Here is a 23056-nt window from a genome sequence, read left to right as displayed (position 1 = left end):
TACTGGAAAATAGTGGTGGCCATACAAAATATTGACACTTTGGGCCCAATTTGGACATTTCCACTTAGGGGTGTACTAACTTTAGTTGCCAAGGTTTAGACATTAATCGCTGTGTGTTGAGTTATTTTGATGGGAAAGCCAAATTTACACTGTTATACAGGCTGTATACTCAATGTTGTCACATGAAAAGATATAATAAAATATTTACAAAAATGTGAGGGGTGTACTCACTTTTGTGAGATACAGTATATACAATGTAAGTCAAAAGACATATAGTACATCAGCTTTACATCAGCTTTACATAGGCCTTATACTACCTCCTTGCTCAGTTAACAGTTAACACACAAAAGAAAAAAAACACAAGGGCAGGGATAAGAGAAAGGAAAGTGGGATTGGGTATAGGATAAAGAACAGAAGGGTATGACCATAAGAGATAAGCATTTTAGGAGTGAGTAGGGTGGTGAGAGAAGGGTCAAGGGGCCCAAAAGCACACAAGGGCACCAAGTCTGTTTGCACTTAGGGGGAGCATTAACCAGTTACTCCCGTCAAAAGTTACTGAGCCTTCTTTACACAAGATAAACTCAAACCAGTTGAGCCATGTATGTATGTAAGGTATTCATTAGGTCCGTGACGGATCTGATCACTTCTTCCATAATCCTGACTTCCTTCACACCTTAAGGATCTGATCTCTAAAAAGTGGGACTATTGAGGCCTTCCAGTAAATAGAGAAAAACATCATACACTGGGCTGCATTCAATAGATGTTTAGTGACTGTGCGCTTGGATGTGGGGATCACCTGTCTAGTATGGTGAGGAGCATCGCTCCTGGGGCAAAAGGTGGAGGCAACTCCACTGCCTTGCAAAGTTTTACAAATATTGCCCCAAAATGGCCTTATCCTAGGCAATTCTAGAGAAATACCAAATTATAAGTTTTTTTATAGGTATTTTCCTGGATTAGGAGGCTAAAGAGCATAGTTACATTACCACAGTCCAAGTTTTTTCCTACCCTAAAAATCTCATATGAATACAGTATATATATATATATATATATATATATATATATATCTATATATTGGTATATAGATATTTAATACTTCTGACTTGAGTGATTTGGGCGTAGCAATTTAATATTTGTATTCTTGTAGTGGTATTGGTGCACTTTTTAAACATTTTTTGTGTACATTTTTTTCCATTGTTCCCAACCCAAGGTCTTGCAGTTGGGTTCCCTATAATGCTTTGTTTATTTTGTTTTTATTTTTGTTTGCTTACTTTATAAAACAAATGTTTTACCTTTGTTTTTCCTTTCAGGTCAGATTGTGTATTGTCAGCCAATAGGGAGCAATCAGTTACACATAGGGCCTCGTCAGACTGGGTGTTTACACTCCTCCTCAACCTTCTGGCAAGAGTTAGCATTGAGAACTGACATAAACGCCTGGTTCCACATTGAGCATTCAAACAGTGATGGCGGACAGGCCCTCGTGCCGTTAGACCAGATCTGTCAGCAGGAATTATTTTTCTAAATTTTTGAAAAGCACTATACCTCTCTTTCAGTGGGTTGGGGAGGGAGACCCTAGGTTGTGTTGACAACTGCAACAAATCATGCGCATAAGCATAAAGTTTAAATTGCCTATGGTGACATATCAGTATATGGACTGTATCGCCTCCTGTAGTAGCTCAAGTGTCAATGCAAAGAGCAACAGTAAAAGAAGGCAACCCCGGATAATGACCTATTTTTTCTAGCCTTTGCTGAAGGGCTATATAAGGAAAGGTTCTGCTCTCTAATTCCCTTTTTAAATCCCATAGGCATCAGGGCATATGCCATAAACCTCCACTCCACCCTGTCGAATACCTTCTAGGCATCCATTCACAGGAAGAGTGCAACGTGAATGATATTAATCCCTTATAGTGTTATCCCTGGCTTCACACCCTGGAGTAATCAGTCTGCTTGAGATGTATAAAATAAGATTTCATAGTACGTTAGGGTGGGACCGCCTGGGCCCATGGAATTACGTTGCTGCATTAGTTGAAAAGCTAACATATTATACATGGTTGGCAACAGTGTATACAAAACTAGTAGTGAGGCAAATGGGTGCTAAACTTTCTGAGCTTTTCCTGAAGACCTTTTAAATAAATGAGGTTATTTGAGAGAGAATAAATGAAGGAAAGAGTATGCATTCCTTGAATCATCTTACTTGGATTAACTATTGATTTTCACAAAAAATTGAAATACCTATTAAAAACAAAATTTGGAAGCTACTTCACCCCCTCTCAAATATTTCACATGGTGAAAAAAAGTCACTTTTGTTCTTAGTGGGGTAGGGTGGGTCTGGGTGACCGCGAGTGGGGTCTGTTGGATGTGCCTAAAACAAATCACTGCTCTCTGGCACTGGTGTAAGTACAGGGGTTGCAGCTGCGACCAGGCTTGTGCCTCCACTACACTACAGAAGGGGGACCCTTTAGTGCCACCACATATGCGATATATACTGGCAGGGCTGTATGGACACTAGATACAGTCCCTTTAATTAACAACTAAATGGGGTGGAATAATCATAAAAACATAATCGCTGCTGTTAAAAATAAAAGCAGTTTGCCCATTTTTTGTCCTTGGTGTTGTCTTAGATTCAAGATACTGAATGCCTATTCCATGCATGTTTAAATTCCCTTCTGCTTTTAGTAAATTAGTTTTAGATGATGACCTCTTGTTCTAACATTTCTTTAAAATGTTTGGGGTACAGACTGTTGGACCTTATAGTGCAATGAAGGTATTTTACATATTTCACTTGTTAAATGCCTTTATCAATATAAATGGTTTTATCAGGTCTCCTTTCTCTCTTCCTTCCCTTAGTTTTCCCTGATAATGCTTATCTTGCAATCATTCACCATCATGGAGATCCCAAAAACAGGAACCTTCTCTTCATATAAGCAACATATATATCATATATATCATAGAATATTGGTTTTAATATGCTATCTTGTGTATAACGCATCCTATTATGTTATTTCGAACATGTGCAATCCAAATAACCCCCCTAACTGTGGAAAAAATGTCACAATATGAGCATTACACATGAGATTCTACAATATATATATCAGAAACACTCCATAGTTTAATCTGTAATCATCATTACATAAGTTTAGTATACCAAACTGTAGAAGAGAAGATCAGAGACATGTAATCCATAACATGTTTCAGAGACACCCAAATAAGCCTAAGGTCCCAGACTCTGGGTGGAGTGAACTCTTGCCTTGCCCTCCAATTTGTGATCTGCACACGCAGAACTACCAACATTCCCAATCTTAACATTTTTCTGGGACAGCTGAAGAAGGGCATAAGCCTAGTTATAGTAATATCTCAGCTGATAAGGGACTGTTGGAAGCAATGCATGCAATATATATTGTGATGAATCTTGATGAAATGGAGAAGTTTTCAAGCTGTCTGACCCAGAACTTTTCCAGCTGGGGATGGAGGGCACATAATACTGGTATGATTACAGTATTATACATCACAAAACTGTCCATTGGAAGACATTAAAAGACACTTATTACCAGGCCTAGACTGGCCAACAAGCACGCCAGGTTAATGTCCAGTGGATCAGTGCCACCCACCTACCTTTACCGCCAACCTAGCATGTGGAAAAGGGCGATTTCCCTCCTCAGGTTTGCCCTGCTTATTATGCACAACCACAAAATACATTTCAGATTTTAAAACAAGTTTAATCGTCAATATGTGTATCCAACTGGAGGTTTTTTTTTTGTTTTTTTTTACAGAATCTCCCCTTTAGTTCATTTTCCTATTAGGATATATGTTGACATAGTTTGTTATGGCATTCAGTCACAGCTACAGGTTTTCAAAGCATTACACAAGAATAAGGTGCTTCCAGATAAGAAGGGGAATTTTATGGGACATTTGTATTATTGTTTCAGGAACCAGGAATTAATTGATTGATTAGGCAGATTATTACAAAAAGTTATGCCCTCACCAATAACAACCATTTAACTTTTTCTTCAAATCGGAAAATGTACCAACTGATAACATGGATCACACCAATTCTTTAAAGAACACCAACATTCATTTTTGTAATATTTTAATTGTTTGTTATCAAAGACAATGCCAATAAACTTGAATAAGAATCAGCTCATGGAGTGTTGTACAAAAACAACATAAAATTTGAAAAAAAAAAATCTTTCCTACTATAACAAACAGTGAATGGTTTCTCTTTTCAGATTGAGTGTTCATTACTTTATTACTAATGTCCTGACATTCATTAATTGAATTATCTGGAAAAAATATTCTTAAATACAGCAATCACGAATTTTAACTCTGGAGTATTCCTGGCAGTTTGTTGTTAATTAAGGGTAAACTGCACAGTATTTTAAGATACACCTGGCTCTCGTGTACAGGCAACCAGTTGGTCACAGGCACCAGTCATAATCTTGCACGTATAAAATAACTTCAAGTTAATTGCACAACATGGCAGTGTTAATAGTCTGAGTGTTACTGTCAGTATGTGGCGTTAAAGAGAGCACCAATGCTCCATTTGGATCATACTAAGGCAGTAGCCCTCCCTTCATTCAAGCGCATATGAGTGAGCATTTGTACTGTAAAAGTAACAGTTCTCCAAACGTATTGAATATCATAAGTTTAAACATCCGTTCTTGCACTTAAAGTAAAACCGATTCTTCTTAAATTTTTTTTTTTTTTTTAACTTAAATTAAAATGGGAAATAACCATCTGCTTCACTTGGCACCAATGTTTCCAAAAAGGCTGTCTTATGTTCTACTTTCCTGCTTCTTGGTATGTTGGATATTTAACAGTCTCAATTTTTTCCTTTACTTTATAGGAGGGATAAAGACCAGTCCTGCCTAATTTGCGGTTAATGCCTTTCGAGTAACCATCCCAGTGGTTTCCAGCAACCCCAATAATGTCTCCAGGTTCCATGGGTATTTCATCTGCATTCCGCGGATGGTGGGGGTAGATTGCCACCTGATTATGAGCATTTTGTCCACCAAAGTAATAAATATCATCCAGGGAACGAAAGTAGGTCGACGCATCAGGATGGTGTGTCTGCATGATTTCATAGGCGACTCGACAAACCTCAAGTGGACAGAAAAAATAAAAAAGGAGAAATGTGTGTTTAGATAGACTAAGACTTGCAGCAATTCCTTAATACTGTAACTTGTGCTGGACGTGTTAAGTGGAATGGTATAATGCGGTTGCACCACATACTTGAATATAATAAATCGTTTTATGATGTTGATCTAGATACATGTTATACTGTTATCCACAAGCATCAAGTCAAGACAAGAGCCAGAAGATACTTAGGATTCCAAAAATGTATTCCTGTATGTTTAGCATATCTTTCCTGTATACTCCATTATAGTATAATAGTTAAATTATACTATAATTATAGTTAAATGTGGGATTATGTATTATGCAACAGTCCACAGCTAAAATCCTTTTGCCTACTTTTATACTGCCGCAATGGATTGAGAAAGTTTCCAATAGTTATATGAATACATTTCTTTTATATTCATTACACACAGATTCCCACTATATTCACTTCTTTTCATTTCATGCAACATTGTGTGGTACAGTAAGTTAAAAGTCATAGTGTGTGACAGGGCTGCAATTGGAGCAGATCAGCCTTCCAAGGGCCATCTTCTATAACAAAACACTAACTAATACACACTCACAGGTCTGAGTTGAATTCTAGTAGTAACAACAAACAAACCAGAAATTTGAGGGATGTTGTGTTGGTGACCCTGACAGTTCACCTTATCTCCTCCTGAGGAGTCTCAAGCCGGTTTTTAACATCTTGTTGAATATTTTCATCTTTGCAGATAAATTCACTTTAGTGAATACATGAGTTGGTTTTAAAGCGTTAACTGCCACTCTGTCTCAACTCAACTTCTGTCAAAGTCTGACAGCACACACAAGGCTTAGTAAAGGTCTCCTCCCACTATATTATATACATATACCGTATTTGCTCAATTATAAGATGACCCCCCCCAAATTTGAATATTAATTTAGGGGGGGGGGAAAGCCTGAATATAAGACTACCCCATACAAAAAAATTTCTTAGCAAATATTAATTCAAATGTAAACAATTTGTTCATCTTTAATAATGATTGAGAATTTTTTTTTATTATTTCCTTTAATTTGCCACTCTGCCCCCAGTTATGCAGATCTTCCCCCCAGAAATGCCTTATACCCCCCTATATGCCACTCTGTCTCCCAGATATGCCTTGGAACCCCCTATTTGCCACTCTGCCCCAGATATGCCTTTTAACACCCTATATGCCACTGTGCCTCCAGAAAACCATTATACCCCCTGACTTACCAGTGCATCCCTAGACTTGTTCCCCGTGCTTCAGACTCCCTGGTGTCTAGTGGGGACAGCAGGTTGAGGTCTGTGCGATGCGCGCAGACAACCTCCACTTCTGCTGGCTGGTACTTCCGCCGGGGCTCCTATGACTGAGCACTGGAAGGTCATGTGACGCCAGCACTCCGTCATATTAGCCCTGGCAGAAGTGCCGGCATCAGCTGCCAGACAGGAGTATCCAGGTCCCCTGCAGCTCTGCGGGGGATCTGGATCCTAGGTTTCTAGGCAGACCTCCACTTGAGGTCTGATTAGAAGACGACCTCGAATATAAGGTATTTTTCAGAGCATTTGCTCTGGAAAAAACCTCATCTTATAATCAAGCAAATACGGTAATATATAGCTAATGGGAAATCTACACAATCAGATATATTTTTGCTGTGTTAATTAATGACTGCATAAATTTAAATCTGTATAACTTACCTGGGAGGAAAATGTACATACAAGGAAGTCTGCTTGAGATAAGAAGTGGATATCAAGAATTACACCTCTGAGAGAGTTTTCAGTATACCTGTTATGCAAACCAGCTGACCACGATATGGAATTATCACTAATAAATTCATACTGTGGGTACCTTAAAAGAAAAAAAAATGAATTGACTGACATATTTAGAAAATCACATATATATAAAAGTTGTACGTGACACATACCAATAAAGTTTATGTGGATTTAGTCAAATCCATATGGAGACAAAAGGGGTTTTCTGAAGGTCATATGTAACAAAAATACCTTTGTATACAAGAAAGATGTGTGGTTATGATTTGTAGTCAATTATTCTCACTGAATATTCTTCTGTATTGCAGAACAAAGTATTTGTGCACAGAAATTGTGACATGGGGCCATGGGGGTGGTGAATTCAAGATTTGAAGTTGAACATGAATGTACCTGAAAAAGAACAGCCCCTATATTTACTGCATAAAATGCCCGGGTTACTGTCTGCCTCTGCGTCCAGGGTTCGCTCCAAGTCCCAAACGGTAGCAATATGAAAAATCAAAACAATGACGTCGGTTCCGGAAATAACAGCAGGCTGCTTTGTGAACAAGCACCAGAGGTGGAAAACGTGGCAAAGCGTGGCTTTCCTGCTGGATCCTCTGTTATGCTGTGATTTTGCTCTTGTCTAAGGACGTCAAAGTTTGTTTGATTTTACCTCGACCTGTTGTTATTTCCAGAGCCGGCATCTTCAATTTGATTTTCCGCCACTTTCTAGGAGCCTGCATTCTGTGGCAGTATATTGTCCATATACCTAGAGCAGGCACAGACAAACCAAAAAAGGTGCTATGCAGAATACAAAGAAAAAACAATATTTTATTCTATCCTATGAGTCCCATATCATTATTTTTTACACTTACAAAGGCCGCACATGGCCAAAATTTTGGTGAATGGTAGAATAAAATATTATTTCTATTAGAATGTTCATGGCACCTTTCTTTCTCTCTTTTTTTTTTTTTTTTATATAACCTGTGGTATTGTTCCCTTTACCTGATTCATCTTGATAACCAAATTTTACATTCTGTTTTGGTGCTACAAACTCTCCTTTTTTTCAGACACAACCAAATGGCTGAACTAGGTAGTTTCCATGTAAAAGAGACCAAGTGCCAGGGATGTGAAAGGAGTTGGGGGGAAGCAAGTATCTGGTACCGTATAGTTTCCTACCTACTGTTTCTATGTGTGAAATATGATGTAAACATATCCCACATATAATAATTTAACATTTTTATTGTACTAATGGATTTTTATTGAAAATTCAATACATAAAATAAAGAGGCTAACCCATGAAACTTGAGGAAGGTTTTCACCCAAAGCACCATGAAGGGTTCTTTACAGTAAGAACAATAAATTGGAATTGATGCCTTTACAATGTGGATGATTTTTTGTAGCCCAAAATACACAGGGATATTGAGGGAAATAAGGATTATGTACTTTGATCCAGTGAAAAATAAAGCACACAAATATACACTCACTGGCCACTTTATTAGGTACACATTGCTAGTACCAGGTTGGACCCCCTTTTGCCTTCAGAACTGCCTTCATTCTTTATCCCATACTCTCTACAAGGTGCTGGAAACATTCCTCTGAGATTTTGGTCCATATGGACATGATGGCATCACGCAGTTGCTGCAGATTTGTTGATTGCAAATCCATGATGCTAATCTCCTGTACCACCACATCCCAAAGGTGCTCTATTGGATTGAGATCTGGTGACTGTGGAGGCCATAGGAGTACAGTGAACTCATTGTCATGTTCAAGAAAACAGTTGGAGATGATGTGAGCTTTGTGGCATGATGCATTATCCTGATGGAAGTAGCCATCAGAAGATGGGTACACTGTGGTCATAAAGGGATGGACATGGTCAGCAAAAATACTCAGGTAGGCTGTCGCATTTAAACAATGCTCAACTATTACTAAGGGGCACAAAGTGTGCCAAGAAAATGTCCCCCACACCAATCCACCACCACCACCAGCCTGATACAAGGCAGGATGGAGTCATGCTTTCATGTTGTTTACGCCAAATTCTGACCCTGCCATCTGAATGTCGCAGCTGGAATCGAGACTCATCAGGCCAGGCAACGTTCTTTTAGTCTTTCATTGTCCAATTTTGGTGAGCCTGTGCAATTTGTAGCCTCAGCTTCCTCCTCTTAGCTGACAGGAATGGCACATGGTGTGGTCTTCTACTGCTACTGTAGCCCATCTGCTTCAAGGCCAGACGTGTTGTGCGTTCACAGATGGTATCTTGAGTTGCTGCCACGTAATTGGCTGGTTAGCTATTTATGTTAACAGGCAATTGAACAGGTGTACCTAATAAAGTGGACAGTGAGTATATAATTCAACATGTAAAAAAAGTCAAATTCTTTGAATAGATTTTATTTGCAGAAGTTTGGATTCCCTGCAATCACAATCTCTATATTAAAAGGCTGTATATGTATTTAAAATATGGCCACACCCAGCTGCTGAAAAAAAGGGATTAGGAAGCTATCAATGATAGCATCCTAAAAACTCAGCTGGTTTTACAGGGGCCCCAAGTGTGCCACAAGATGGCGGCGCCCAGTACAAAGTAAAAGAGTTCCCAGAGGGTCTGTCATGGGTAATGTGCTAACATGTAAAAATAATTCTCCAGTGATGTCAGAGGAATCATCCAGTTCCTACAAACAGTTATAAATAAAAAAAAGTCCAAAAAAATCTAAAAAATAAAAAGTTTATTTTCACGAACCTAAAATAAACACTGTATGTTCCCAAAAATCCTGGCATGGAAAGAGTTAAAATACAATCATTTGAAATACCCATGGGGTGTCTAGTTTTCATAAATGTATGGTTTGATTGGGTAAATTGAATAAGATTCAAGGATGTCCCAAGTAGGACTACAGTTACCAGTCAACCATGCAGGTCAATGGAGCCCAGCTTACTAATCACCATATAATCAATAAAATACAAAATGAAAAAGAGTTTAATAAATAAATAAAAATGTAACAAGTGATGTCACCATCCAGTTCCAAAAAATGTAAAAATAAACGTCCAAAATAATACTGTGCCACTTACTTGGACTTTGCTTCTTGAAGTAAAGAAGGGTCATCAGTTGCCAGGTAAACACGTTTTTTATCAATCTGCATCCGCCGAGCAAGAAGCTGGAAATGTTCTTCTACATGCACCATGTACTCTTCTATCGGGTGAAAAGCTGCTTCTGTCCCAACTTTATCAGTCCTCCTGACATGAACCCTGAGAAACGGCATCTACTTGAATTCCATGTATATTATTTCACTTTTTTTTTCCCAAATCTCCGTTTATTAGGTATGCATATTGTCAAAACAGAGAAGATACAGGTAAAACGGGTATAATATGCATGAAGTACAAAACTGGAGGACAGCGGATAGGCATGATCCACAAGTCTTAACAGCAAACAAGCTAGTGACGACATAGTGAACGGATCATGTGCAGACGGCAAGCCAGAGTCCGTGTAACCCTTAAGCATGCGTTTAGCAACTGGTAACCCAGTGTAATGTTGATGGAGCGTGAATCGGAGAAGTACGGTATAAACAATGATACAAAGTAAAATAAACTGTAATAACCAAAAATAGAGCACTCGCTGCTGCGGAATGTTACAAAAAGAAATACGTCCAACAAGAGATGTAGCAAGTATCATGACCGAGCCCAACTCTAAGCGAGGTTGTTAAGGGGGTTTAAGGTCATAAGGCAGCCCAGTATAGGCACAGGAGGAGGATCATCACACAACCAAGGAACCCGTGCGGGCAGGGGGGATCAGTAGCAGATATCAATGAGGCGGGTGGATGATATGAAGGTCGTCCAGGGGAGCCAGGTTATATCATTCCTGTATTCCTTCCCCCTGGAGGTGGCCACTAAGTCTTCCATTTGGTAGATAAAGTTAACCCTAGATATCCATGCATCAATGGGGGGGGGTCCCGAGGACCTCCAGAAGCGAGGAATGACAGCCTTAGCCGCCTGGATCAGGTGGACAAGTAAGGACCTCTTATAAGCACCAAGGGAGGATTGCGTATGGTGGAGCAGGAGAGCTGCAGGGGAGGCTGCGAAATCAGGGTCCCCCACCTCCCTTATCACTTTAACCACAGTGGACCAAAAAGGGCGTATATCCCTACAGTCCCACCATAGATGCAAGTATGAGTCATCGGAGATGCCGCATCTCCAGCACAGGGGGGAGACAGGGGGGAGACAAGGGGGAGGTAGTGGTGCAGTTCTAATGGGAACTTATGCCAACGGGACGTAAATTTATAGGAGCATTCTTGAATCTTACTCGAAATGCTGCCTTTATGGGTAAGTAGTATCATTGTGTCCCAATCAGCCTCAGAGAATGGGAATTATTTCACTTCTTATGTTTATTTATTAAAAATGAGACAGACTATGCAAAAAATTCCAGAAAATTATCTCAGCTATGACCTTAAGACCGTTCTTCCATCAGTGGCATGCACAGGTTGGGTATTAATATTTTTTAGTTGTTACACAGAACCAATATTGAGTTAAAGGCTGCCCTTAAGACAGAGACAAGGGCTGCTTCCATCATGATTTCATTCCTTAGATGGTTTCTCACCCTGTCTTCAACTAAGGAAAGCTGCTTGGAAAGCAATATTAACCTCACATACAGCACTTGTCGTACTTACCCAATAACGGGATGCTTGAATCCCAGTTTTTTGGTAGATTCCTCTATCTCTTTCTCAAGCCATGGCTGAGGACGGATCAAGTATTTCACAAACTGTGAAACCCACCACACAGCAGGATCACCATGTAAGCGCATTAATCGGTCAGCAAGGTCTTCTGGCACACCGAGCGGCAGGTATGGTGGCCTTGGATGCAGACTGTCAACAATGGGTAATTCTACAACTTGGACATGTTTATCATTTACCTCACCTGAAAGAGAAGATATATAGATTGCTCCTGAACAGAATAAAAACACAAGTGGCTTGGTTTTTTTTTCTTCTCTCTTTCCTCAAAGGTTACAGAAAATAGAAATCTCTGAGGATTTCCCAATGTCCACAAACTAGTTGATATTGTTCATTTCACTTGGTGCTTTCTTTAGGCGCACAAATACTAGCAGAGTAGATCATTACAAAATTAGCATTTAGGGACACATGGTAAATACCCAAGGGTACTTAAGGAACTAAGCCTATTTCTGGCCAGACCATTACTTTCGATCTTATGGTATTCTTTCAGCTCAGGTATACTGCCAATAGACTGGCGGAAATCAAAATCTCAGCCAGGTAATTACAGGCCAGTGAGCTTGACATCTGTAATGGGGAAATTATTTGAAGGGTTGCTAAAGGTATACATTTATGAATGCATCCTAAACAGAATATAATTAGATGTTAACATGGTTTTGTGAAAGGTCTAGTCAAACCAACTTAATAGCATTCTATGAGGAAGTCTGTAAAAATATAGATCTACGTGTGATACCTCAGGGGTCTGTCCTGGGGCATCTTCTTTTTTAAAACCTTTATTAATGATCCCCCACGTTGCACTGACATACAGATGAATGTAAAGTTATGCATAATGGGGCAACATGGAAGAAGTTGCATCTGTATACGCTAGAAAAACGGCCTCTTAGAGGGGATATTATAACATTCTATAAATATGTGCAGGGACAATATAAACAGCTCTCCAGTGACCTGCTCATTAACAGAAATGTACAAAGAACAAGAGGTCATCCTCAGCCTTGAAGAGCGAAGATTTCACAGACACCAAAGGAAGGGATTCTTTAAAGTAAGGACAATAAAGGTATTGAATAAAGAGGTGTTTCTACAAAATACAATGGATTCCTCAAAAAGAGTCTGAATATTTTTTTTTGTTTTAAGAAAAGCAGAACATACAGGGCCAGGGCCGGACTGGCCCACCGGGAAATCTCCCGGTGGGCCGGCAGGTCCGTGGGCCGCTCCACTCGGTCGGCCAACATTCAAAGCAGCCGTAAGTGTTTAAATACACAACACATGCAGCTGCAACGTAAGACAGCCGCTGAGCGGCTGCGAGCAAGCTTCAAAGCGGCCACAAAAGGGGTGGGATGAAGGCCATTGGGCGGTGCGTTGCATGCACAGCAACCGCTTTAATTTCATCAGTGGCCGGTGGAGGCGGGCTGACGGTGCAGCAGCTCTTCGTCCCACCTCGCAACACATTCAACACAGCCGCTGTGCGGCTTCGAGGAAAGTTCAAAGTGTCCATTGCGCGGCCGGCAGTGTGCCTCCACTGGCCACTAATGAAATTAAAGCGGCTGGTGTGCACACAACGCGACGCCCAATGGCCTTGCCACTGCACTTCATCCCACCCCCACAAAAGGGGTGGGACGAAGGCCACTGGGCGGCGCATTGCATGACGGCCGCGCAGTGGCCGCTTTGAATTTTGCTCGCAGCCGCTCAGTGGCTGTCTTACGCTGCAGCCACACGGCGGCTGTGTGGAACATGTTGTGGGGTGGGACGAAGAGCTGCGGCACGGCCATTGGGCGGCGCGGTGACACTCAAGGAGGCGGGCTCAGCCTCACAGAAGTGTTCCTTGTGACAGGGAAAGGATTGTCACGTCGTCGAGGAGAACAGGACAAAAAAAACAAAAACACAAAAATGTAAGTACTGGTATTTGTATTACCAAAATATAGTAATGGGGTTAAAGGGTGAAAGCAGACCCATATTCAAGGGAGAGGGGTTTGCCTTCATTAAATACAAAAGGAGGGGGTGGCTGGGGGTAATACACATGGCAGTGAGGGGGGAATCAATAATAGACAACTGTTCTTCACAAAAGTGTTAGGGGCATCAAGGGAGTGGGTTAGCTGGGGTATCACATAAATCAATGCTGGGGGGGGGCAATACCCAAGGGTGTGGGGGAATAAATGCACAAAGGGGACAAGGTTGTGTTTTTAGGGGAAGACAGTAATCAATACTAAAGGGGGACCTGGCTGGGGCATCAATACACAAGGGGATTAATGACAGGGGGAGTTAATGACAAAGCAGTGTCAAAAATAGTATTTTATGCTTCAATATGGCAGAGGCTGTCCTGGTGTGTGTCTGGGTGTCGGTTTCCACTGTACTTACTGTATTAATAAATTGATTTATTTAATGTTTACTTATCCAGAGATAAAACGCACTCCTGAGTTTGTAGTCACTTCAGAGGACAAAACTTTCTAGGCCCAGAAATCAGTGAGAGGAAAAGTAAAGGCATTGTGTTATTTACTCTTATTTTAATCTGCATATTTTATCACAAAGGATTAAATTGCAGATACTTGAATGGTGGTTGGGATCTTCAGAGTGAAACCCAATTTAGTTTGTTATTCCCTTTGGTTTCACAGTCCTTCCCTCTTAAGAGAGGACCTTTTACTTAAATATACTATCAGACCACTTTGCACCATGAACTGTGTGCATTTAAAAAAAAAAAAATTAATAATGTATCTGGGATGAGGTATTCATTGGATAATGCAGTGCTAGAACAGTTGTGGTGGTATTAATAGCCAAAAGTTTCTTACAAGAATATCATGAAAATATATTATTCAGTGGAACAAAACAAATATCGTGTTTTGTTTCACTGAATGAAATGGAACTTTTTCCATCAGTAGCAAATGTTTTGATTTCATTATGTCTAATGTATTTAATTTATTAGGGCCTTTTAACACTTTTGCTTTCTGGCATTTTAATACTAATAATGTGATAAAAATAATGTTTTAAAGCTATTTGTATGGCAAATAGTGTGACTCGGGTATGTATAAGGGGTGCGTGTGGGTATGAGAGCTCGACCGCAAGATAAACGTTATGGGGCTGGTATCCAAATGTTTCCAGGGCTGCTTTCCAGTCCCAGTCCGGCCCTGTACAGGGCTATAAATAATAGAACAAATATTAATATTTGGAGCTTCTTGATCCTAGGAGAAATACGATTGCCTTTTGGAGTTAGGAAGGAATTTTTGAAAAGTACCCTTATTAGGATAAGGATAGACAGAAGAGTTGATTGACTTTTTTCAACCTTAATTACTAACTACTCCCACTGGAATTGAAATTTCCATCACCCGAGGCAGATCCTTTCCCCCTATATTAAAGTATCAACTATGTATGGTTTGCAGCTGGTAAACTGGACTTAGGGTATACCTAAGATAATTACCACATTAAGTGTCCCCATATTAATTAACTTAAAAAAAAAAAAAAAAAGAACAATATTCTGTAGTTTACCTCCCCAAGAGGAAGTATCGGGTGATTTCTGTTAAATACGGATACCTTCCATTTATACTAAAGACATAACGGTGCTAATTGGTCAGCGACTGTTTATATCACTATTCTCCATATTTTTTTGTGAAATAAGTGTTAAATTCTGGCTACCTTTCTCATCCCATTCATGTCAATCTTGTATCTCTTACTTTAGATGACAACTATCTCATTAAAAAAATAAATTAAAACCTAATATAAAAGGAGGCATTTGGAGGCACACTGGTCATGTTATGGAGGCTTTATGGTGAGAACAATAAAGATATGGTAATCATTACCAACAGACATGGTGGAATCCGACACAAAACGTGATATATACTAGGGCTGCAACAACAAATCGATAAAATCGATTCAACTAATCGACTATGATCGACTATGTCAACGATTTTCATAATCGATTAGTTGAATCGATTTTTTATGACACTGGATTATAAATACATAGAGATTAATATGTGGTTGGTCCCCCCTTTGCTGCTGTAAGAGCGTCCACTCTTTTGGTAAGGCTTTTCACAAAATTTTTGAATGTGTCTGTAGGAATTTTCCAGTAGAGCATTTCTGAGGTCAGGCACTGATGTTGGACGAGAAGGCTTGGCTCGCAATCTCCATTTCCAGTTTATCCCAAAGGTGTTAAATGGGATTGAGGTCAGGGCTCTGTGCGGGCCAGTCAAGTTCTTTCACACCAAACTCATGCAACCATGTCTTTATGGACCTTGCTTTGTGCACTTGAATGGAAAAGGGCCTTTCTCCAAACTATTCCCACAAAGTTGGAAGCATAGCATTGTACAAAATGTCTTTGTGGGAACCGTTTGGGGAAGGCCCTTTTTCTATTCCAGCATGACTGTTCCCTTAGTTCTACAGTGAAACATTAGTATGTTTAGCTGCCAATGTCATAAACAGAGCTAAACCCACCAGGGTCAAAAGTATTTTAAACATATGTCCATTAAAATGGCAACAGCATAAAGTGTAAAAAAAAAATTCGGGACCGAAACTTAAACCGAAATTTCAGGATTCACTTGGCCGAAACCAACACAACCACACAACCTTTAAAAAAAAACAACAACCCCCCCCCCACACTTTTAATAAAAGTAAGTAACACACCAAAATTAGACAAAAAAAACACAAAACAATATTAATATATATGATTAACAGCAATCACACTCCTATCATGCCCAGGCATACCCAGATTCCAGCATGTACTGGCTGACTTGGCATGATAGGAGTGCGATTGCTGTTAATCATATATATATATATTAATATTTTTATTGTTTTTTCTGTCCAATTTTGGCTTGTTAACCACACTTTTAATAAAAGTAAGTAATACACCAAAATTGGACCAAAAAAATCATATACATAATTGCTAACAGCAATCACACTCTTATCATGCCCAGGCAGCGAGTACATGCTAGAACCTGGGTGTGATTACAGGCTCCCTATGCCATGCTATCCCCCCACACTTACACATCCATGCGATCACACACACTCATTTACAAACATTCATATACTCGTTCATTCCCTTAATCACACATACTTGCTCATACACCCTCCCCCACCCCCTAACCTGAACTGCAGATCTCTCACTCGCGGGCTTCTGCAGGGTACTGGCAGTACGAGCAACTTCTCTGGCCCCGCCCCCAGTGGAAGAAGGAACTGAGCAGAGTCACGTGATGTGCATTCCCATGACTCAGAGTTCCTGCTTTTCCTGGCCGACCAACGCACAAGCAAGCAGCCCAGCCCCTGCGGACGATTATTTTCATTTGCGTTTTGCCGAGTATGCCCTTTTCGGGCCGATATATTTCGGCCACCGATATATCGGTGCATGTTAACTGCCCCATGAAATAAATATATAAAATAATGCCAAATATTTATACAGTACCAGAGAGTTTGGTACTGTATAAATATTTGTAATATTTTCTTAGTGGACCAGCTGTCATAGAGTAAGATGTCGAGTAACATGAGCTTTCAAGACCTCAGAGGTTCCTTCTTCAGATGTAAATTCTGAAAAAGAGATGCCTGCCGTTTTGAAAGCTTATATGACTACATTTAAATTTAGGATGTGACAGCAGTTAACATCCAACTGGCCCACAAAGTCTTCCTATTTGGATATATAGGGGTCTATTTACTAAAGGGATAGTTAGCAGGAGAGTTGTGGCTAACTTTCTCGCTTCATTAGCCATCATGAAGGGCCAAGACTTTGGAGACATCTGACCATACATTATATAAAATAATCTGTTAAACCTTAGAAAATATAATCTGTTTTGACATTGTCTTTTACGCTGTATTTTGTTTATTTTTATTTATTTCTTTTTTTATATATGTCTTTTATATACATATATACTCAATAAATAACAATAAATTATAAACCATACATTATACAGGCCCAGCAAGCTCTTCTTGCAGCAGGATGGGCCTTTATAATCTATAGGTGCTGAAACACCTGCAAACTCTCATGTCAACTCTCCCTTTATTGAACAGACCCCATAGTAATTTGGGCCATCAATTTTAACCTGTCAATTTTACTTTGTTAACCGGCAGCATAGCTTTATGGAATCCAAAGCAATCATTAATTATTTTATTGAATCATCAATTATAAAACACACATATTAATGGATGGTATACACATAATCTGTGTTTTTAGTACCAAAATGTTGCTTATTTTTATACTGTATGTAAATCACTTTACATTAAATATTACTTATATAGAACTGTTTGATATGCTAATTATACAAACACAGAGCAGGAAGATTATAAGGTTACAAATTCATAACCACAGTAAAAAAAAAAGTTGGCATTAGGTTGTTTGGTTAAAATGGAAGATTACCTTTAAGGAATATATTTGCATGTGTACCATCAACTGCTCGCATACTTTATCCCTTTGGTTACAAAGATTAGCATATCTTTCATTTGTGCTGCAGTTGATCTGCTTACCTGACCAATGCCCTGTAGAGGTACCAGATCTGTCTGTGCATGTGTCGCTGACCGGCTTAAATACGGTTTCCCATCCACCAGTGGCATACCTCCAGCTTTGAGACTCAAGGATAAGCGTCCTCTGTGTACCAAATGCAATCATAAAGCAATAGACAACATGGTGCAACTGGCAACCATACCCACAGCCCTTGTTGATGTTGCACACAAGCTTCTTTGCTTTGCTGCAATCCTTAGGGTTCTGAAACAGTAAAGGAGAGAATTAGAGGGCATAAAATAAAAAAATATATACAAGTTTTCTTAAGAGTAACTAAAAAGTTAAAGTATGTGAATACTCGATCGAACATCCAAAATCACTAGCATTAACATAGAGTTTGTCCTCATTCGCTGTTATAACAGCCTCCACTCTTCGGGAGAGTTTCAAACACTACTGTAGAGTTTTACTTACATTCAGCCACAAGAGCATTTTCAAAGTCAGGCATTGAATTTGGCGATTAGGCCTAGTGATTAGTCAGCATTTTAAGTATTTTTCATTTTAGGGTTATAAGCAAGGTGTCTTTGGTTTACTTGTCGGAGGGAGTATTTCCAAATGGATTTTCGCTTGGAATACCAGTAGCCCTTTTGAACCATAGTGTTTGGAGTCGCCTATTATTTATTGCAAATGCATATGTTACATATATATATATAAGTTGCATAACCTGTATGTTGTAGATGTATAAAAATATATGTGCTACTATTTTGCACATTAAGTAGTGCAGCCATATGAAGTACAAACTAAACTCTGATAAATTGAGAGAGAAGTTATAAGCGGAGAGAGTAGGTTTTTTACTTTTGTTAATTCAGAAACCTTAGGGTCACAGGTTCAAATCTGAGGTCGATAAACGAGTACCATTGATTGGGTAACAACAAAATCTATTATTCAGCTGCTGACCGACTGAGTCCGACTGGGCACTATATAAATATTAGTTATGTTATCAAAATATTAAAAAGTATGATGGCGGCACCCACTAAAAAATAAACGGGTTCCCAAGCGGTTCTGTCCAGACCCTCCTGTGAACTCTGAGCTCTCTCTCTCTGCAGAATCAACCATGCAAGTCGATGAAGCCAAGATTACTAATCAAAATGTGAATAGTAATATGTATAAAAAGGAAAAAATTGTTAAAAAAAAAAATAAAAATAAAAATGTGGTAACATGCAAAAATAATGCTCCAGTGACATCCTGGCACGGAAAGAGGTAAAATACTAGCATTTGAAATACCCATGGAGTGACTCGTTTTCAAAAATGTATGGCTTGATGGGCAAAATTGAATTGAGTTTAAAGATTGAACCTCCCAAATGTGGCTTTTTAGCCCCCAAACAACCTGTTCACGGGTAGTACTCAGGAGATGTTGCTGAACACACAGGGGGGGTACTATACTATAAATACTATAAATTACTAACTTCCAATCTTTTGAAATCATGTCAATAAGTCTGCTAGTGGTTTTGCCAGAAGGCTCTGAAGCACTTTTAACAAGTTTGCTGTATATCATGTGTTTGTACTTTTAAGTATTACTTCTCCTTCAATTAACTTTTTTCAAACTGAAAGGAAGTATTTAAGACCAGTTTATACATTTCTAGATCTTTCTGTTGAGTATCAATTTGAGATTTGTCATACAGATTTTGACACAATTAGCTACACTAAGTAAAAACTAAATTAAAGTTGAATTAAAACATTACAAAATGCTTGCATTCTCTTGAGTGAAAAACATGATGTGTTATCCAAGCTGAATTCTGGTATCACAGTTGCAAACTGAAACTTTGAATGGAGTTTAAGCTACCATAATGTGTAACAAGTGATAAACCCTAGGTTGTTACATCATGTTTAATGTTTTACCAAAACAGAACTTCCTTACTTGAAGATATGTGATCCTTCTTTGAACCAGATCTGTTAAATCTTTGGCCTCTGTCTCCCGCCACTCCCCTGCACCATCTGTCTGACTGAGGTAGTAGAGATCCGTCATCACTGATCTAAAGGAGAAGAAAAAGAAAAGTTTAAGTAATAGATATATACTATGGCAGCAGTGCATAGACATGTCAACAGACTGGGTGTAGCATAATCAAGACATCAAACGAAAGATGAAGTGGTACCTTTCTCTAAATCTTTAGCTACAGTCAGGCTCATGAATACTTATTTACCGTTCTTGTGCTTGCAGTAGCTCCTCGTTTTTACGATGGCTCGACTTACGGTATTCCAACTTTATGATGGTGAGGTAGCGATGCACATTCAGTACATTTACTTGATTACCCAAGGATCGCACAGGTACAGTGTATGTAGTGATATGTGGATTCGATATATTAAACTTAAGATGGGTTCCTCAAAACGTTACTATGTTGTCATTTGAAGAGCACATGTATTTCAACTTCAAGATAGTGCTATATATTTTAAGGACCAAATATCTGTGAGGTTGTCCACCAAAAGGTGTTCTTCTACACTACAAATTCATGCTCTGTTCCCATACCTATGCTCTCCACCTCACCCTAGAAAGTTAACTTTGTTTCAAAAATCTAATCCTCTTCTTGCAATCCTAAACATATGTTTTCCACTTTTAACACTCCTCTATCCCCAATGCCCCCTTTCCAACTGCTGTTGAAGACCCTGCCAACTATTCTAAAGATAAAACATCAAACATCAGTTATTATATCTTATGGAGCCACTTACACACTATCATAATCCATCTCCTTGCAAACAGCCACTGCTGCTTTAGTCCGATTAAGTCTAGAAAAGGTTCTGATGTACTCTTGCCCCATTACCTCACAACCTGCCCACCTCATCCTATTCTTTCCTCTAACATGCTGGACCTTTTCCAATCCAGTTTCCATCCACAAAACGACTAATTATCTAATTATTGCTAAAACAAAAAAGTCACTTTTCCTTACTTACTACATGGACCTCTTTGCACCCTTTGAGACTGTTGACTTCCCTCTCCTCTTGCAAACCCTTAATTTTTTATGACATCAATGACACAACTCTCCTGGCACAAATCCCACTTCTTTATAATGTTTCCTTCTCTGACAATTGTTCATTACTCCATGACTCCATTGGTGTGCTGAATGGCACAGTTCTGAGGAGTCTACTCTTCTCTACTTACACTTCCTTTCTTGGAAAATTGTATCCTTGAATATCCCTCCAATCACTGCTGAAATTACAAAACCTAGCCATCAGCTCAAGTTCATTGTCTTGGTTTTACACTTAACTCTCTCCTTCATCCAGACTCTCAATTCCTGCCACCTTCGCCTACTAAATATCTCTCAAATTCGTTCCGTTCCTCCTACAAGACACTACTGTAATTCATTATTTTGTGATATTCTGCTCTCTAACTCTACCAGCTCCACTTAAATATCGATTGTGTTCCTGCCTTCTGTTGTAAAACAAAAAAACTTTATTTTTTTTAGGTAATCGATACAAATTATATTTAATGTTTTAAATTGCTTAATCTGGAATAATTACGCTCACAAAAACGTTATAAGGTTTTCTTTCATCCACAGTTAATAATATGGTAATGTTTCTAATATTTTATTACACTAGCCATAACAAATTGCACAAACCTTTCAACCCAGGAATTCCAACTGTCATTTCCCCTGTTAATCTCTTGAATTAACCATATTCAGATCAATGATTAAAAAAAAGCAGCTTGTTAAGTAACTAACATTTGCCACTGTAATGTTTGCAGGTTTCAGTAACAAATGTCAGAGAAATAGACAATGCAAACCTGCAAATCAACTGTAAAACTATTACAGGTTAGTTGCATGGTATGCAACTGTGTGTTATGGTGGCCCATGTTGAACACCTTGTCTCGAATATAGCGAGGAATTTCAACCCCAGCCATTTTGTGGCACGGCTGTAGTTGAAGCGAGCTGGAGAGAAACGGGACGCGATGGAGCATGCTGTTACGAGAGAATCCACAGGACGGCGTGGGACTGGGGATGGTGGTCGACCTCAATGGTCGGGAGGAGCGAAACTTGAGCCACTGGACCAGTAGGTGCACACAAAATTAATAAAAAACATTTAGATATTTTTTATGAACAAAATTGTGGTGTCTGCCACCATGCGGGTTTATTGATTTGCATAAAGCTGGAAAAAGCTTCATAGCAATATCAAAGAGTTTACATACTCATCAGTCCAAAAATTGTTTATACACGTAGATGATTTAGTACTGTGGTACTCTCCCTAGAGGTGGCCACCCAACCAAAATGCCTCAAAGAGCACAAGGCAGAACGCTTAACGAAGTGAAAATTAACTCTACAGTAACAGCAAAAGGTTTGAAAGAATCATTGGCACTGGCTAACATCCTGGTTCATGAGTCTACCATATGCAAAACAGTTAACAGGTGTGGAGTCCACACACTACAATTTAACATTGCCGTTCACCTGAAGTTTTCCCAGTACGAAAACAAGATTAAATTTTTCGGGAAGGATATGCAGCACTATGTATGGCGTAAAAAGGGTACTGCATACCTACAAGAAAATGGTGAAGTATGGTGGAAGAAGCATCATGATTCCAAACCAAATAGTGAAAGTAGCAAACTGTTTTCACCCCTTGCAGACCTACTGGTACATCGTTAAAAGCTGTCCTAAGATGTCCATTAGTAATTACTGGTATGTCCTGACTTTGTTGCAGAAGCACGGACATGCTACTTCTGCAACACAGAAGATCAGGCTGTCTATTGACAGCATGGACCTACCCCTGTTGGCAGAAACCAGCACTTCATGCTACCCGACGACCAAACCTGTATACCATTGCAAACTAGTATGGTGATGGGAGCTGTAATTCACAAAAAAATCTTATCTGTCCATGTTTTTTGCTTTAAAAATGCATGTATTTAACCCCTTCAATCCCCTATAGACGTACCGGGACGTCTAGCCTTTCGTGCAGCGTCAGGAACACATCCCTGCCGCTGCACGGGAGAACAGGCTGTCGTTTGACAGCCTGGACCCCCCCCTGGCAGCAGAAGCCAGCGTCGCTGGCTTTCTGCTGCCCGATCTCCTGTAACAACTTGGTGTGTCATTAGCCTTGGGGGACTGAACC

At 39.4% G+C, this 23056-nt stretch overlaps 1 protein-coding gene across 3 annotated transcripts in view; it reads right to left on the bottom strand.

The window, feature by feature from the left end:
- Window positions 1–4776: 4776 nt before the first annotated feature.
- Window positions 4777–23056, bottom strand: part of LOC149278460 (alpha-(1,6)-fucosyltransferase) — a 56192-nt gene continuing 37912 nt past the window's right edge. For all 3 annotated transcript variants that reach the window (XM_089501925.1, XM_089501927.1, XM_089501928.1), the window contains exons 4-9: window positions 19884–19998; window positions 17995–18232; window positions 11506–11752; window positions 9914–10090; window positions 6803–6953; window positions 4777–5094 (exon numbers count right to left, since the gene is read on the bottom strand). In XM_089501925.1, the coding sequence (XP_089358051.1) occupies window positions 4777–5094; window positions 6803–6953; window positions 9914–10090; window positions 11506–11752; window positions 17995–18232; window positions 19884–19998 (1246 nt within the window). The remainder of the gene's footprint in view (window positions 5095–6802; window positions 6954–9913; window positions 10091–11505; window positions 11753–17994; window positions 18233–19883; window positions 19999–23056) is intronic.

This window comes from Sceloporus occidentalis, unplaced genomic scaffold (assembly GCF_023333645.1).
Source record: "Sceloporus occidentalis isolate IW3139 unplaced genomic scaffold, rSceOcc1.0.p SCAF_188, whole genome shotgun sequence".
Lineage (NCBI taxonomy): Eukaryota > Metazoa > Chordata > Lepidosauria > Squamata > Phrynosomatidae > Sceloporus > Sceloporus occidentalis.
Note: the sequence above shows the minus strand (reverse complement) of the source record. Positions and strands in the feature narration are given on the sequence as shown.